The sequence below is a fragment of the Ailuropoda melanoleuca genome, chromosome 10 (genome assembly GCF_002007445.2).
Source record: "Ailuropoda melanoleuca isolate Jingjing chromosome 10, ASM200744v2, whole genome shotgun sequence".
Classification (NCBI taxonomy): domain Eukaryota; kingdom Metazoa; phylum Chordata; class Mammalia; order Carnivora; family Ursidae; genus Ailuropoda; species Ailuropoda melanoleuca.
Window position 1 is genome coordinate 16,431,440 of NC_048227.1, and position 14,188 is coordinate 16,445,627.

General features: G+C 51.5%; 1 protein-coding gene across 1 annotated transcript in view; it reads left to right on the plus strand.

Moving 5' to 3' along the window:
* Positions 1 to 841: 841 nt before the first annotated feature.
* Positions 842 to 14,188, plus strand: part of QPRT (quinolinate phosphoribosyltransferase) — a 21,257-nt gene continuing 7,910 nt past the window's right edge. The window contains exons 1-2 of the mRNA XM_034670131.1: positions 842 to 870; positions 971 to 1,057. Coding sequence (XP_034526022.1) covers positions 1,045 to 1,057 — 13 coding nt within the window. The 5' untranslated portion in view covers positions 842 to 870; positions 971 to 1,044. The remainder of the gene's footprint in view (positions 871 to 970; positions 1,058 to 14,188) is intronic.

A 14,188-nucleotide genomic window follows, 5' to 3' on the forward strand; every position in this document is an offset into this window, starting at 1 on the left:
TGTGGCCAGGAGGAGGAGAGAAACAGTCCCATCACACCGAGGGAAGACCAAAATGTGCCGTTGAATGTAGGAAGAAGGACTTGCAAGAGACAGCAAAGACACTTTAAGGGCATCTGGGTAGCTCAGTCAGTTGGGCATCAGCTTGCGGGTTAGGTCGTGATCCTGGGGTCCTAGGATCGAGCCCCACATTGGGCTCCCTGCTCAGTGGGGAGCCTGTTTCTCCCTCTCCCCCTGCTTGTGCTCTGTCTCTCACTCTCTCTCTCTCAAAAAAAAAAAAAAATCTTAAAAAAAAAAAAAAAAAAAAAAAANCTCCGCTATGAAGCCTGCTTCTTCCTCTCCCATTCCCCCTGCTTGTGTTCCCTCTCTCGCTGGCTGTCTCTACCTCTGTCGAATAAATAAATACAATCTTTAAAAAAAAAAATGGTATCCAGGAGAAAATAGTTCAAAGGCTCGGACTAGACTGAGGCAAACAAGGTCCAAGTTGCAAGACGGACCTTGGAAAGAGGAGTTAAAGGAAAGAAAGTGTTGATTTTCTACTCTGTCACTCACAGAGTTTTCTCACTTGATTATCAGTTGAACCCACGAGGGAGGAATTATCCCATTTTACAGCTAAGGAAAATGAGGCTCCGAGAAAAGTAAAAAGGTATTCAAGATCAAAAAGGATGGAATTAGCGTCTGAACCCAGGACCAAGGCCCAGGATTCTCCCAGGGCACCCATCAAAGAAGCTTTCCAGCTGACACCAGCAGGCTCACAGCCTGCAGAGGGCTGGGTGTGTGGAGGGAACTGGGCCTCTCGCTCGGGGGAAGAGAGGATTTGGAGTCAGACAAGGGGGAGTTCCTCCTGTGCTGTGCAGAAAGCGAAAGGACAAGGTAAGTCCAGGCCCCAGGGGTCCTAGGAGAGGGCACGAGGGAGCTCCAGAGAACCGGAGAAGGGCTGGCTAGACCTGCCCCTTCCTCCTTCCTCTGGCAGCCCCACCCCCTCTGGGCCTCTGCAAACGCCGGATCTGAGCAGTGGACATACCAGCCCCGCACCTCCAAGCCGGCATGGACCCTGAAGGTAAAGGAGCCTCCGAGGCCTCTCCTCTCTGTCCCTGCGCCACCATCTCCCTTCTCCTGCCTCCTTCCCCGTCCCAAGGAATCTCAGTCCCTTACCCCCTCTCCCCCACCACAGAAGACCCGTTCTCCTCCCTCCTATCTACTCTCTGCCTGCCTAGCTCCCTCCAACCTCTCTGAACCCCAAGTACTTCTTCTCTCTCCGGAAAGCCTCTTCTTTCTCTTTCTGTAGCCCCCAGCTGAGTTCTGGGGACAAAGGGCTTTGAGCCCCAGGAAAGGAAAGTTCCGGGTGGTCTGGAGGAGTCCCTGTCTGGGGAGCAGCTCTGGACTTCGCCCCCTGCTAGCAGGAGGGGAGGAGGGGAGGCAAAGTCCTGTCCCTTCTGCAGCCCAGTGGGGGAGGGGGGCTTGAGCCCAGCGACTCTGCCTGGGGCGGGGGTGATGTCACTAAGGAGGTCACGTGCACGATGATAGGGGCCGGGCTCTGGAGTCAGAAGGCTCCTGTTGGAACCTGGACTCCACCAGGAACAGGCTCCGTGACCTCAGGCAAGGCACCTGACCTCTCCGAGCCTCATCTCCTCTCCGTGCACGTGTAAAATGATCATTCTAGTTCCCGGCTCCCAAGGCTGTGGGGAGGCCAAATGACAGACTCACGGAATCTATCTGGCCGGTGCCTGGAGGACCGGAAGCCCCTTCTTGAACTGTCTGCATTTTCCCTTTCCCGACCCTGGGCTGTTTCTAACCCAGCTCAGACCTGCCTCTCCTGCTTTGGGGTTCCTGCTGGCCCCACACACCTGTGGAACCAGCTTTTGGGGGGTCCAAACCAGCTTTTGGCTTAGAAATGACCTTAGAGTCAGAGCCTGGGTTCAAGCCCCATCCCTGCCACCTGCTTGCTGTGTGACCTCAGACAAAATGCTCCTCCTCACCGTGCCTCAGTTTCCTCAGTGATGAAGTGAAAATGTTACCTCCCCTTGGGTCGCGGGGAGGGTTAAGTGAGATAATACACGTCAAGTGCCTGCTACACAGAAATCCCTTGGTGTGGTCATGCTGGTGCTGGTGCTGATTCCCCATGTCTGGCTCTCGGCGCTGAGCGCTCCCCAGTCCCCATTTCCATCTTTGGAAGCCTTGTGTGTCCGTGTGTCCGTCTCCACCAGACTCAAAGACCACCCCCCATATCCGCTCCACGTCTCTTCCTGCCTCACCATCGTCCTGCTCGGACAGGAAACCTCAGGGTCATCTCCGACGGCTCATTCTCACTCGCACCCCAATATCCAGACAGTGGCCATGTCCTATGGGCTTCCCTTCCCCTGAGCATCAGCTGAAACTCTTCCTTTTCTGTCCCCACCTCCCCCGGGGGGAGCAGCCTGGTGGAGGCCTCCTTTGCTTCCCTGCCTTTACTCGGGTGATGTGTGCGTAACTCCGGGCTGGCCCCGGGTCCTTGCCCCCGTGGGAATGAAGCCAGGAGGGAGTAGACAAGTCAAAGGGGTGAAGCAAAAGTTGGGGACGTGGGGGCAAGGGGGGCCGAGGACAGAGTTGGGGCAGAAGCAGATGGCAGGCTGGTGGGCAAAGACAGAGAGGTCAGACTTGGCCAAAGTGTGAACGGGTAGGGAGGGAGTGGACCAGTCTAAGTGTGTGTGTGTGTGTGTGTGTGTGTGTGTGTGCGTGTGCGCGCTTGCATGCAGGTACTGTGTTCTTTCTCTTAGAGCCTTGGGAGCGACACCCTCACCACCCTTCCCCTGGCCCACTGCTCCTTCCCCGGGCCGTTGTGACAGCATCTTGAAAGATCTTGCATCTTTCAAGAACACCAGGCACAGTTTAACTATTTAAACTTCCAAGTCACTTTTTTTTTTTTTAAGATTTTATTTGTTTATTTGACAGAGAGAGAGAGAGAGAGAGAGAGAGAGCACAAGCAGGGGAGCAGCAGGCCGAGGGGAGAGGGAGAAGCAGGCTCTCCGCCGAGCAGAGATCCTGACGTGGGCCTCGATCCCAGGACCCTGGGATCATGACCTGAGCCGAAGGCAGATGCCTAACAGACTGAGCAACCCAGGCACCCTTCCAAGTGACTTCTGATCCGAAGTTTTAGTGATCTTCCCATTGCCTGTGGAACACACCCTACTTGCTCCTGTCATTCAGGGCCCGCTCAGTCCCCCCCACCCTGTGGCTCAGCCCTCCTCTTGCTGCGCTAACGCAGTGGTCCGCTCCGAAATTCCATCCATGGTGTTACCACTGGCGTGATGGGCAATCCAGTTGGGCCCTATTTGGAGGTCATTTCTCTTCTCTAGGGAGAGAAGGGGTAAGAAAAAAAACTTCCGCTGGAAGCTGCTGTGCTCCCCAGCCTCTGTCTCCATCTGGTGTTCGCCGCATGGATCAACAAATCAACAGCGGGAAGAACACAGTGGCCGGGGTCCCGCACCGGGGTTCAGAGACAGCTGGCCAGGCGTTGGCTAGTCATCTCTTTCCCTCCTCCTTGTGGATGCGATTTCTTTTCTTTTCTTTAAAAAGATTTTTATTTATTTATTTGACAGCGAGAGAGAGAGAGAGAGAGAGAGAGAGAGAGAGAGAGAGAAAGGCTGATGTGGGACTCGATCTCAGGACTCTGAGATAGTTACCTGAGCAAAAGGCAGACACTTAACTGACTGAGCCACTCAGGTATCCCAATCTTTTCTTTCCCTTCCCCTCCCCTCCCTTCCTCTCCCCTCCTCCCTCTTCTCTCCTCTCCTCTCTTCCCCTCCCCTCCTCCCCGTTCCTCCTCCTCCCCGCCCCATCCTCCCCTCCCCTCCCCTCTTTCCTCTTCTCAATCCAAAATCTGTTTTTTGGGATCATTCCCATTCATTTTGACTCGGGGTGCTTTTAGGGCTGCTTGGGTCTGAAGGAGCAATCCTCTGAAAGCCTTGCTTTTCCTCCCGTAGGCTGGCTAAGGACAGTGGCACAGCCAGCACACAAAACCATGCTTTGTGCGTGGCTAAAGACGGCAGTAATTTTGTGGCATCCCGGGCACTTCGCATCCCTGAAGTAGGAGTTGGGGCTCCACACCAGACACTTCTTCTAGTGCCTCCTGTCCTCTCCCCGGGGACCAGGGACCCGGAGGTGGAGGCGGGGAGGAGGCCCTTCGCCTGTTCTCGTGGGGAGGGCCGTCACTGCGGGGAAAACCCTGGGATTTCTGCGTGAAACTGACTCTCAGAGAGGTTAGCAAACCACCTGAGGTCACTCAGAGTATAGGTGGTGGAGTTGGATTCCAGCCCAGGTGTTTCTGACTCCCAACCCGGATGTTCCGACTACACCAGGGGCCAGAGCCCTGGAGCCATGGGTGCGGTTTGCAGAGCTCTGCTGCGAATGTTGACTTGATAATCACATAGCAGTTAAAAAATACCACTTAGGGCTAGATTATGGCCGTGTGGTGCAGTGGGGTCTCCGCACCCCAAGAGGGGACTCCGGGGCCATCCTGCCTGAGTTCATGACCCTGACTCCCCACTTCCCAGCTGTGTGTGGACTTTGTGAACTTCGGGTGTGTTATGTGGCCTCTTGGTGCCTCAGTTTCCTCACCTGTAAAATGGGAGAAATAATGGGACCTCCAGCATAGGATTGTTGTAAGGATCGAGTGTGCCAATATATGTAAAATGCTTGGCACAGCGCTTACAGAAGGACCGTGAAACTGTCAGCTGCTGTGTGTTTATTTATTTACGTAATCTCTACCCCCAGTGTGGGACTCGAACTCACGACCCTGAGATCGAGAGTTGCACAAGGCACCGACTGAGCCCACCAGGCACCCAAGCACTTCTTCCTGACTTGGTTTTAATTGGAACACAGACCAGCCCCGTAAGCTGCAGGCACAGGCCACATCATTACACACAGAATAAGGGCAAACACTGGTTACGGTCATCTTCAGTGTGTTCGCAGAGCCCCCCTTTGTGCCCATCCATCCCAGACAGAAACAAGGTTAAGTGACAGAAGCAAAGAGGAAGGTGTGGGGCTCTGCTTCTGGCCCAGTGCCTCATGGCCCCGAGCCCCCATCCAGTGAGGGCCACATGGAAACAGTAAACGTCTGTCACCCATCCATTCAAGAACAGTGAAAGTGCCCATGGGGGAAAATCTTCCTATATTCTGCCAGAGTTATCACTTTATCTGTTTTTTATATTATTTGTAAAGAAAGAAGTACAGGAGAGGCACCGGGCTGGCTCAGTTGGAAGGGAATGTGACTCTTCATCTCGGGGGTTGTGAGTTCGAGCCCCATGTTGGAGGTAGAGATGACTTAAAGATTTTATTTCTTTATTTGACAGAAAGAAAGAGAGACAGAGCACAAGCAGGGGGAGCGGGAGAAGGAGAAGCAGGCTCCCTGCTGAGCAGGGAGTCGGATCCCAGGACCCCGAGATCATGACCTGAGCTGAAGGCAGACACTTAACTGACTGAGCCAGCCAGGTGCCCGAGATTTCTTAGATAAAAACAAATTTAAAAGAAAGAATGAAGTGCAAGAAATATCCCAAGAACCTTTGCATCTCCTCAGAAACAGGGATGCCAATTTTTAAAATTTTATTTAAATTCAAGTTAGTTAACAGATAGTGTATTATTAGTTTCGGGGGTAGAATTTAGTGATTCATCCATTGCATGTAACACCCAGTGCTCATTGTATCAAGTGCCCTCCTCAGTGCCCATCACCCAGTTACCCCATCCTCCCACCACCTCCCCTCCAGCAACCCTCAGTTTCTTCTCTGTAGTTAAGAGTCTCTCATGGGGACACCTGCGTGGCTCAGTCGCTGGAACGAACATACAACTCTCGATCTCGGGGTCTTGAGTTCGAGCCACATGGTGGGTGTAGAGATTACTACAAATAAATAAGTAGGCTTAAAAATAAATAAACTTTTTACTTTTTCCTTCCCTTCCCCTCTGCTCATCTGTTTCTTAAGTCCCACATATGAGTGAAATAATATGGTGTCTTTCTCCTACTGACTTATTTCGCTTAGTATAATACCCTCTAGTTTTACCCACATTGTTGCAAATGGTAAGATTTCATTCCTTTTAATGGCTAATATTCCATTGTATATATGAACCACATCTTTATCCATTCATCTGTTGATGGACATCTGGGCTCTTTCCACAGTTTGGCTGTTGTGGACATTGCTGCTATGAACATTGGGGTGCAGGTGCCCATTCGATCACTGTTTGTATCTTGGGGTAAATACCCAGTAGTGCAATTGCTGGGTCGTAGGGTAGCTCTATTTTTAACTTTCTGAGGAACTTCCATACTGGTTTCCAGAGTGGCTGCACCAGCTTGCATTCCCCCCAACAGTGAACAAGGGTTCCCCCAGAGATGCCAATTTCAATAAAACTCTGGTCAACCAATTAAGAGGTCAAGGTTACCTCGCACAGGGTAAAACTATAATCTATAAAGTCTAGGCATCTCGAGAGAACTTTTATTTATAACAACTGCAAGTGTAGAAGGCAGGACAGGGCGTGACAGCTGTCCCCTCTGGGTGGCAGTTTCTGGGGAATGTCTCCTCAGGCACCTGCAAACACAGCTCCCTTCTCTGAAGTTCCTTTCTGTAAGGGCTGCTAATTAGAAGAGGCTAGTTTCAAAGCTTCCCTCCGGAATCCCTTTTGTTGGAAATGCAGGAGAGAGCAGGGAGCCTGAAGCAAACCAGATGAATTTATTTTTCACAAACGGAACAGGGAGCGGGTAACATTCTGACTCCACAACCGAGAAGCCAAACAATGGGTCTTGAGGCCCAGTGGGTCAAGAGAGTAACCCCTGCTGGTGGAGTCTATATGGGGGGGACGACCTGGGTCCACACGGGTCATTTCCTAGTTTTGTCCTTTTCCTAAGCTCTCTGTTGAGGAGCTGGGGTGGGATCTGTGACGAAGTGCCAGGCCCGAGGCCATGTGGCAGGCGCCTGGCATATGGTAGCACCCGTGCATGGCAGCGATGACTCCCGTCCTCAGCTCTGCTACAAATCAGAAGGAGGTTACCACGTTGCAGGCCAGTGAAGCTAGAATCTCTGGGGGGTGGGCCCCCACATCAGCTTTTTGCTGAGCTCCCCAGAGAATTCCATTGTGCAGCCAAGGTTGAGAACCACTGCCTTACCCTCCTAAGGAAAACTTCCCTTGACCCTCTGTGAAATGAGGGTCCTCGCTCTCCTTTCCTTCCTTCCTTCCTTCCCTCCCTCCCTCCCTTCCATCCTCCCTTTTTCTTTCTTTCTTTCTTTCTTTCTTTCTTTCTTCTTTCTCTCTTTTCTTTTCTTTTCTTTCTTTCTTTCTTATATAGAATTTCAGACATGCAGAAAAGTATGGCAAACCCTCATGTACCCATCACCCAGCCTCAACAACCACCAACTTTTGGCCGGCCGGGCTCCACCCACAACACATCTATTTTCTAGCTTTCAGGATCACCTTGAAGCAAAACCAGCTCTCAAGTCTTTTCATACACGAACATCTGGGCATGTATTTTCTAAAAAAGATAAGCACGCTTCTTTTGGTTACAACCACAATACAATGATCACAACTAAAATTGTTTTACATCTAAATTTTTTTTTGAAATTTCCTTAGTGTTATTAAGCATCCAGTCAGTGTCCAGGTTTCCAGTTGTCTCATAAATGCTCTTAATTTGATTTCAATTTCTTTGAATTAGGATCCAAATAAGATTCATACTTTGTGATTGGTTAACATGAGTCCTAGTATTCTTTTTCTTTTGAGGGGGGGGCGCCTGCCTGGCTGGCTCAGTCGGTTAAGCGTCTGACTCTTGGTTTTGGGTCATGTCATGATCTCAGGGTTGTGTGGTCTCAGGGTTGTGAGATTGAGCCCTGTGTCTGCTTGAGACTCTCTCCCCCTCGCCCTCTGCCCCTCCCCCCACCCCGTGCTCTAAAGTTGCCCTCTCTCGAATAAATGAATATGTCTTTAAAAAAAAAAAAAGGATTCAAGGGAGCCTGGGTGGCTCAGTCTGTTAAGCATCTGCCTTCATCTCAGGTCTTGATCCCAGGGTCCTGGGATGGAGCCCTGCATTGGGCTCCCTGCTCAGTGGGGAATCTGCTTCTGCCTCTCCCTCTGCTGCTCCCCCTGCTTGTGCTCTCTTGCTCTTTCTCTGTCAAATAAGTAAAATAGTAAAAAAAATATTCATTTTTATTTTTTTTAAAGATTTTATTTATTAGAGAGTATGTGCATAAGTAGGGGGAGGGGGGCAGAGGGAGAGGGACAAGCAGACTCCCTGCTGAGCAGGGAGCCCAATGCAGGGCTCCATCCCAGGACCCTGAGATCGTGATCTGAGCCGAAGGCAGATGCTTAACCAACTGAGCCACCTGGGCGCCCCTAAAGATTTTATTTTTCTGTCATCTCTACACCCGACATGATGCTTGAACTCACGACTCCACGATCCAGAGTCTTATGCTCTCCTGACTGAGCCAACCAGGTGCCCCTGTTTTAAGTTTCTTTTAATCCTTTGTTTTCCTTGCAATGTATTTGTTGGAAAAATTAGGTTGTCCTCTGATAGTTTTCTATGGTGTGAATTTTGCGGCTATATTCCTGTGGTAGAGTTTCACGTGTTCCTCCATCCTCTGGTTTTCTTTTAAATTGATGGTTGCATCTGGAAGTCTGATCTGACTCTGGGTTAGCTGTTTGGGCAAGAGTATTTCAGGATGGTGTTGTGCTGTCCTGTTGGGAGCACCCAGGATCTGGTTGTCTTTCTTCTTGATGTTGAGTTTTGACGTTCAGTGCCTGGGTCCATTGGTTCACTGTAGTTGCAGGGTGGTTCCTGCCTTTTGGCCGGGCATCAGTTCTTGCTTCTTTTGTGTAAGTGAACAATGTAATGATTTTTAGTAAACTTGCTAAGTTGCATGGCCAGCCCCACAGATCATTTCCATCACTCCCATACAACCTCATGCTACGTAAAGTTTATTCCCAACCCCGGGGAATGCTGTTCCGATATCTGTCTCCTTGATTTGACTTTTCTTTTCTTTTCTTTTCTTTTCTTTTCTTTTCTTTTTTTTTCTTTTTTTCTTTTCTTTTTTTTTTTTTTTAAGATTTTGTTTATTTATTTGACGGAGAGAGAGACAGCCAGTGAGAGAGAACACAAGCAGGGGGAGTGGGAAAGGAAGAAGCAGGCTCCCAGCGGAGTAGGGAGCCTGATATGGGGCTCGATCCCAGGACTCTGAGATCACGCCCTGAGCCAAAGGCAGACGCTTAATGACTGAGCCACTCAGGTGCCCCTGATTTGCCTTTTCTGGACATTTCTTGTAAATGGAGGCACAGTATGTGGTCTCATGTGAACACCGGTTCTACCGGTTCTACCGACTGAGCCAGCCAGGTGCCCGGCAGCATTGATTCTTAACCCTCACGTGCATCTGAATCACAGGGGGGCGCCCTCCCCAAACTTGGATGCCTGCAAACCAGCCCTGAAAGAGACTGATTCGGTGGGTCTGGGCTGGGGCTGAGCAGCAGAGTCTGAGAAGCTCCTCAGGTGGGTCCCTGCTTTCTCAGTTCTGCCCAGAAGAGTGGTCACACCCCTCACCCCCACTTCCTCGCCTCCCATGTGCTCCTTGACCAGGACGCTGTGGCTCCCGCCTCCACCGCACAGCGCTCAGATGGCTCCGCCAACGGCATCCCCCGCTGCTACGGCTTATGCCCCTTCGCAGCCTTCCTTCTGCTTGCTTCTGCTCACATCCTCCTTCTTGAAACCCTTGGCTCCAGACACCCACTCCCTCCTGGTGCTGCTTCTCTTTTTAAATACTGGTGCTTCCCAGAGCCCTCCGCTTCTTACCTGACCTGGTGATCTCACCCACGGCTCTGCTGAGTTACCACCCACATCTGCTGGCAGCTCCAAAATCGCCGGTCCTCGCCCAGGGTCTCTCTGAATGCCAGCACCCCCCCATCAGGACACCGCCAGTGCACATTTCCTGCTGGCTTGTCAACCTTTACGTCTGCAAAGCCAAAGTCACTCCCCCCCTCCCCCGCTCATCAGCTGCATCACAATGCCCAAGCCTCCTTGACGTTCAGATTCGGTGCTTGTACAACGGGTGTCATGCCCTGTGGTGAGTTTCAGACGCGAGAGCCCAAGAGACCCGTGGAGCCCACGGCTGGCACCCCAGAGGCGTGCGGGGTGCTGCCTTCTGCTGCCCCCACCCTCCACCCTGAATGGTTCCTTGTGGTAGTTTGCAGCTACCCACGGCCGAAACCCCAGGTTTCTGCACTCACGAGCCGCTCATTTGGGCAGATTCCACCTCAGAAACAGCTCTCCCTTGTGCCCCGGCCTGCTACTCCTACGGTTCCTGCCCAGGTTCAGGGCTTCATCTCTTTCTGTCTGGCCGATTACCTCGGCCTCCTTTCACCTCCCAGCCTGTCTCCAGTCGGTGGCTGAAGTGACCCTTCTAGAACAAAATCCTAATTCTGTTACTTACTTGGGGCACCTGGCTGGCTCAGTCGGTCGGTAGGTAGAGTGTGTGACTCTTGATCTCGGGGTTATAAATTCGAGCCTCATACTGGGTGTAGAGATTACTTAAAAATAAAATCTTAAAAAAAAAATTCCCTTTTGCTTAAAAATTCTGTGATGGCCCCTAGGATCTGTCCAAATTGCTCAACTAAATAATTTAGGCCTTCTTCACTCTGGCCATCCCATCGTTCCCCTGAAACTCGCCCTTACGGCATTTCTCTATTTTCTTGCTTTTGAGTCTCAGACACCTGCTTTTTCAACCCGAAATGTCTCCCCCACCCCATCACCTCAGCACTCTGCCTGGCAAACATTACTCATTCTTCAGGGCCACAAAAACTACCCCCCTTCCTCACAGACACTTAGTCATTTCTTCCGCTGGGCTCCCACGACCCTTGGTAAATGCTCAGTCGTCCTTCAGCAAACACATCTGCTGTGTGCCAGACCGTGTTCCCGAGAGCTTTGCAAATAGTAACTCATTTAATTTTCATACAACCCTACGAGGTGATTATGTTTTGCTATCCCTGTCACAAAGGAGGCATCTTTGAGGCCCCGGAGATGTTCAATCACTTGCCCAAGATCACTTAGCTGAAGGTGGCCGAGGCAGTATTGAACCCAGGCCGTGTGGTCCCAGAGTCTGCGTTCTGATTCATTCCACTGTGCAGTCTCTCTGCTTGGGTGAGTATCACCGAACACCTAGTATTAAGGAAAACAATATGAAATGGCCAACATTTGGCCATTTTTGACCTCTAATAGCAACACATTTGTATGGTTCTGTGTGTTAGGCACTTGGGATGGAGCAGAAAGCTCTCTGGATGACCCATTTTAGCCCCCAGAGTAGAGCATGGCTGTAGAACAAGGAGCCGACTGAGCATGTGACCTTATAGGGGGTCTGTAAGAGCCCCCTGCCAAGGAAGCGATATCTAAGAGAAGACCTGAAAGAGGAGTGGAGGTGAAGGGGGAGTCTGGGATGGGGGAAGGGAAGGAACTTCCAGGCAGAGGCACAATCTTGGAAGAGCATAGGCTAAGGCCTGATAGCTAAGAGGGAGAACTGCCCACTCTGTCACCCAGCAATTGGTACCTGGCACAGAGCAGGCGTTCGAGAAGGATTTGTCAAAAGAATAAATGAAAACTGCCNTTTAAGATTTTGTTTATTTATTTGACGGAGAGAGAGACAGCCAGTGAGAGAGAACACAAGCAGGGGGAGTGGGAAAGGAAGAAGCAGGCTCCCAGCGGAGTAGGGAGCCTGATATGGGGCTCGATCCCAGGACTCTGAGATCACGCCCTGAGCCAAAGGCAGACGCTTAATGACTGAGCCACTCAGGTGCCCCTGATTTGCCTTTTCTGGACATTTCTTGTAAATGGAGGCACAGTATGTGGTCTCATGTGAACACCGGTTCTACCGGTTCTACCGACTGAGCCAGCCAGGTGCCCGGCAGCATTGATTCTTAACCCTCACGTGCATCTGAATCACAGGGGGGCGCCCTCCCCAAACTTGGATGCCTGCAAACCAGCCCTGAAAGAGACTGATTCGGTGGGTCTGGGCTGGGGCTGAGCAGCAGAGTCTGAGAAGCTCCTCAGGTGGGTCCCTGCTTTCTCAGTTCTGCCCAGAAGAGTGGTCACACCCCTCACCCCCACTTCCTCGCCTCCCATGTGCTCCTTGACCAGGACGCTGTGGCTCCCGCCTCCACCGCACAGCGCTCAGATGGCTCCGCCAACGGCATCCCCCGCTGCTACGGCTTATGCCCCTTCGCAGCCTTCCTTCTGCTTGCTTCTGCTCACATCCTCCTTCTTGAAACCCTTGGCTCCAGACACCCACTCCCTCCTGGTGCTGCTTCTCTTTTTAAATACTGGTGCTTCCCAGAGCCCTCCGCTTCTTACCTGACCTGGTGATCTCACCCACGGCTCTGCTGAGTTACCACCCACATCTGCTGGCAGCTCCAAAATCGCCGGTCCTCGCCCAGGGTCTCTCTGAATGCCAGCACCCCCCCATCAGGACACCGCCAGTGCACATTTCCTGCTGGCTTGTCAACCTTTACGTCTGCAAAGCCAAAGTCACTCCCCCCCTCCCCCGCTCATCAGCTGCATCACAATGCCCAAGCCTCCTTGACGTTCAGATTCGGTGCTTGTACAACGGGTGTCATGCCCTGTGGTGAGTTTCAGACGCGAGAGCCCAAGAGACCCGTGGAGCCCACGGCTGGCACCCCAGAGGCGTGCGGGGTGCTGCCTTCTGCTGCCCCCACCCTCCACCCTGAATGGTTCCTTGTGGTAGTTTGCAGCTACCCACGGCCGAAACCCCAGGTTTCTGCACTCACGAGCCGCTCATTTGGGCAGATTCCACCTCAGAAACAGCTCTCCCTTGTGCCCCGGCCTGCTACTCCTACGGTTCCTGCCCAGGTTCAGGGCTTCATCTCTTTCTGTCTGGCCGATTACCTCGGCCTCCTTTCACCTCCCAGCCTGTCTCCAGTCGGTGGCTGAAGTGACCCTTCTAGAACAAAATCCTAATTCTGTTACTTACTTGGGGCACCTGGCTGGCTCAGTCGGTCGGTAGGTAGAGTGTGTGACTCTTGATCTCGGGGTTATAAATTCGAGCCTCATACTGGGTGTAGAGATTACTTAAAAATAAAATCTTAAAAAAAAAATTCCCTTTTGCTTAAAAATTCTGTGATGGCCCCTAGGATCTGTCCAAATTGCTCAACTAAATAATTTAGGCCTTCTTCACTCTGGCCATCCCATCGTTCCCCTGAAACTCGCCCTTACGGCATTTCTCTATTTTCTTGCTTTTGAGTCTCAGACACCTGCTTTTTCAACCCGAAATGTCTCCCCCCCCATCACCTCAGCACTCTGCCTGGCAAACATTACTCATTCTTCAGGGCCACAAAAACTACCCCCCTTCCTCACAGACACTTAGTCATTTCTTCCGCTGGGCTCCCACGACCCTTGGTAAATGCTCAGTCGTCCTTCAGCAAACACATCTGCTGTGTGCCAGACCGTGTTCCCGAGAGCTTTGCAAATAGTAACTCATTTAATTTTCATACAACCCTACGAGGTGATTATGTTTTGCTATCCCTGTCACAAAGGAGGCATCTTTGAGGCCCCGGAGATGTTCAATCACTTGCCCAAGATCACTTAGCTGAAGGTGGCCGAGGCAGTATTGAACCCAGGCCGTGTGGTCCCAGAGTCTGCGTTCTGATTCATTCCACTGTGCAGTCTCTCTGCTTGGGTGAGTATCACCGAACACCTAGTATTAAGGAAAACAATATGAAATGGCCAACATTTGGCCATTTTTGACCTCTAATAGCAACACATTTGTATGGTTCTGTGTGTTAGGCACTTTGGATGGAGCAGAAAGCTCTCTGGATGACTCATTTTAGCCCCCAGAGTAGAGCATGGCTGTAGAACAAGGAGCCGACTGAGCATGTGACCTTATAGGGGGTCTGCAAGAGCCCCCTGCCAAGGAAGCGATATCTAAGAGAAGACCTGAAAGAGGAGTGGAGGTGAAGGGGGAGTCTGGGATGGGGGAAGGGAAGGAACTTCCAGGCAGAGGCACAATCTTGGAAGAGCATAGGCTAAGGCCTGATAGCTAAGAGGGAGAACTGCCCACTCTGTCACCCAGCAATTGGTACCTGGCACAGAGCAGGCGTTCGAGAAGGATTTGTCAAAAGAATAAATGAAAACTGCCGAGAATCGGCCGGAGCTGATAGAATGAAAGTGGGGTTTTCAGCAGGAGGG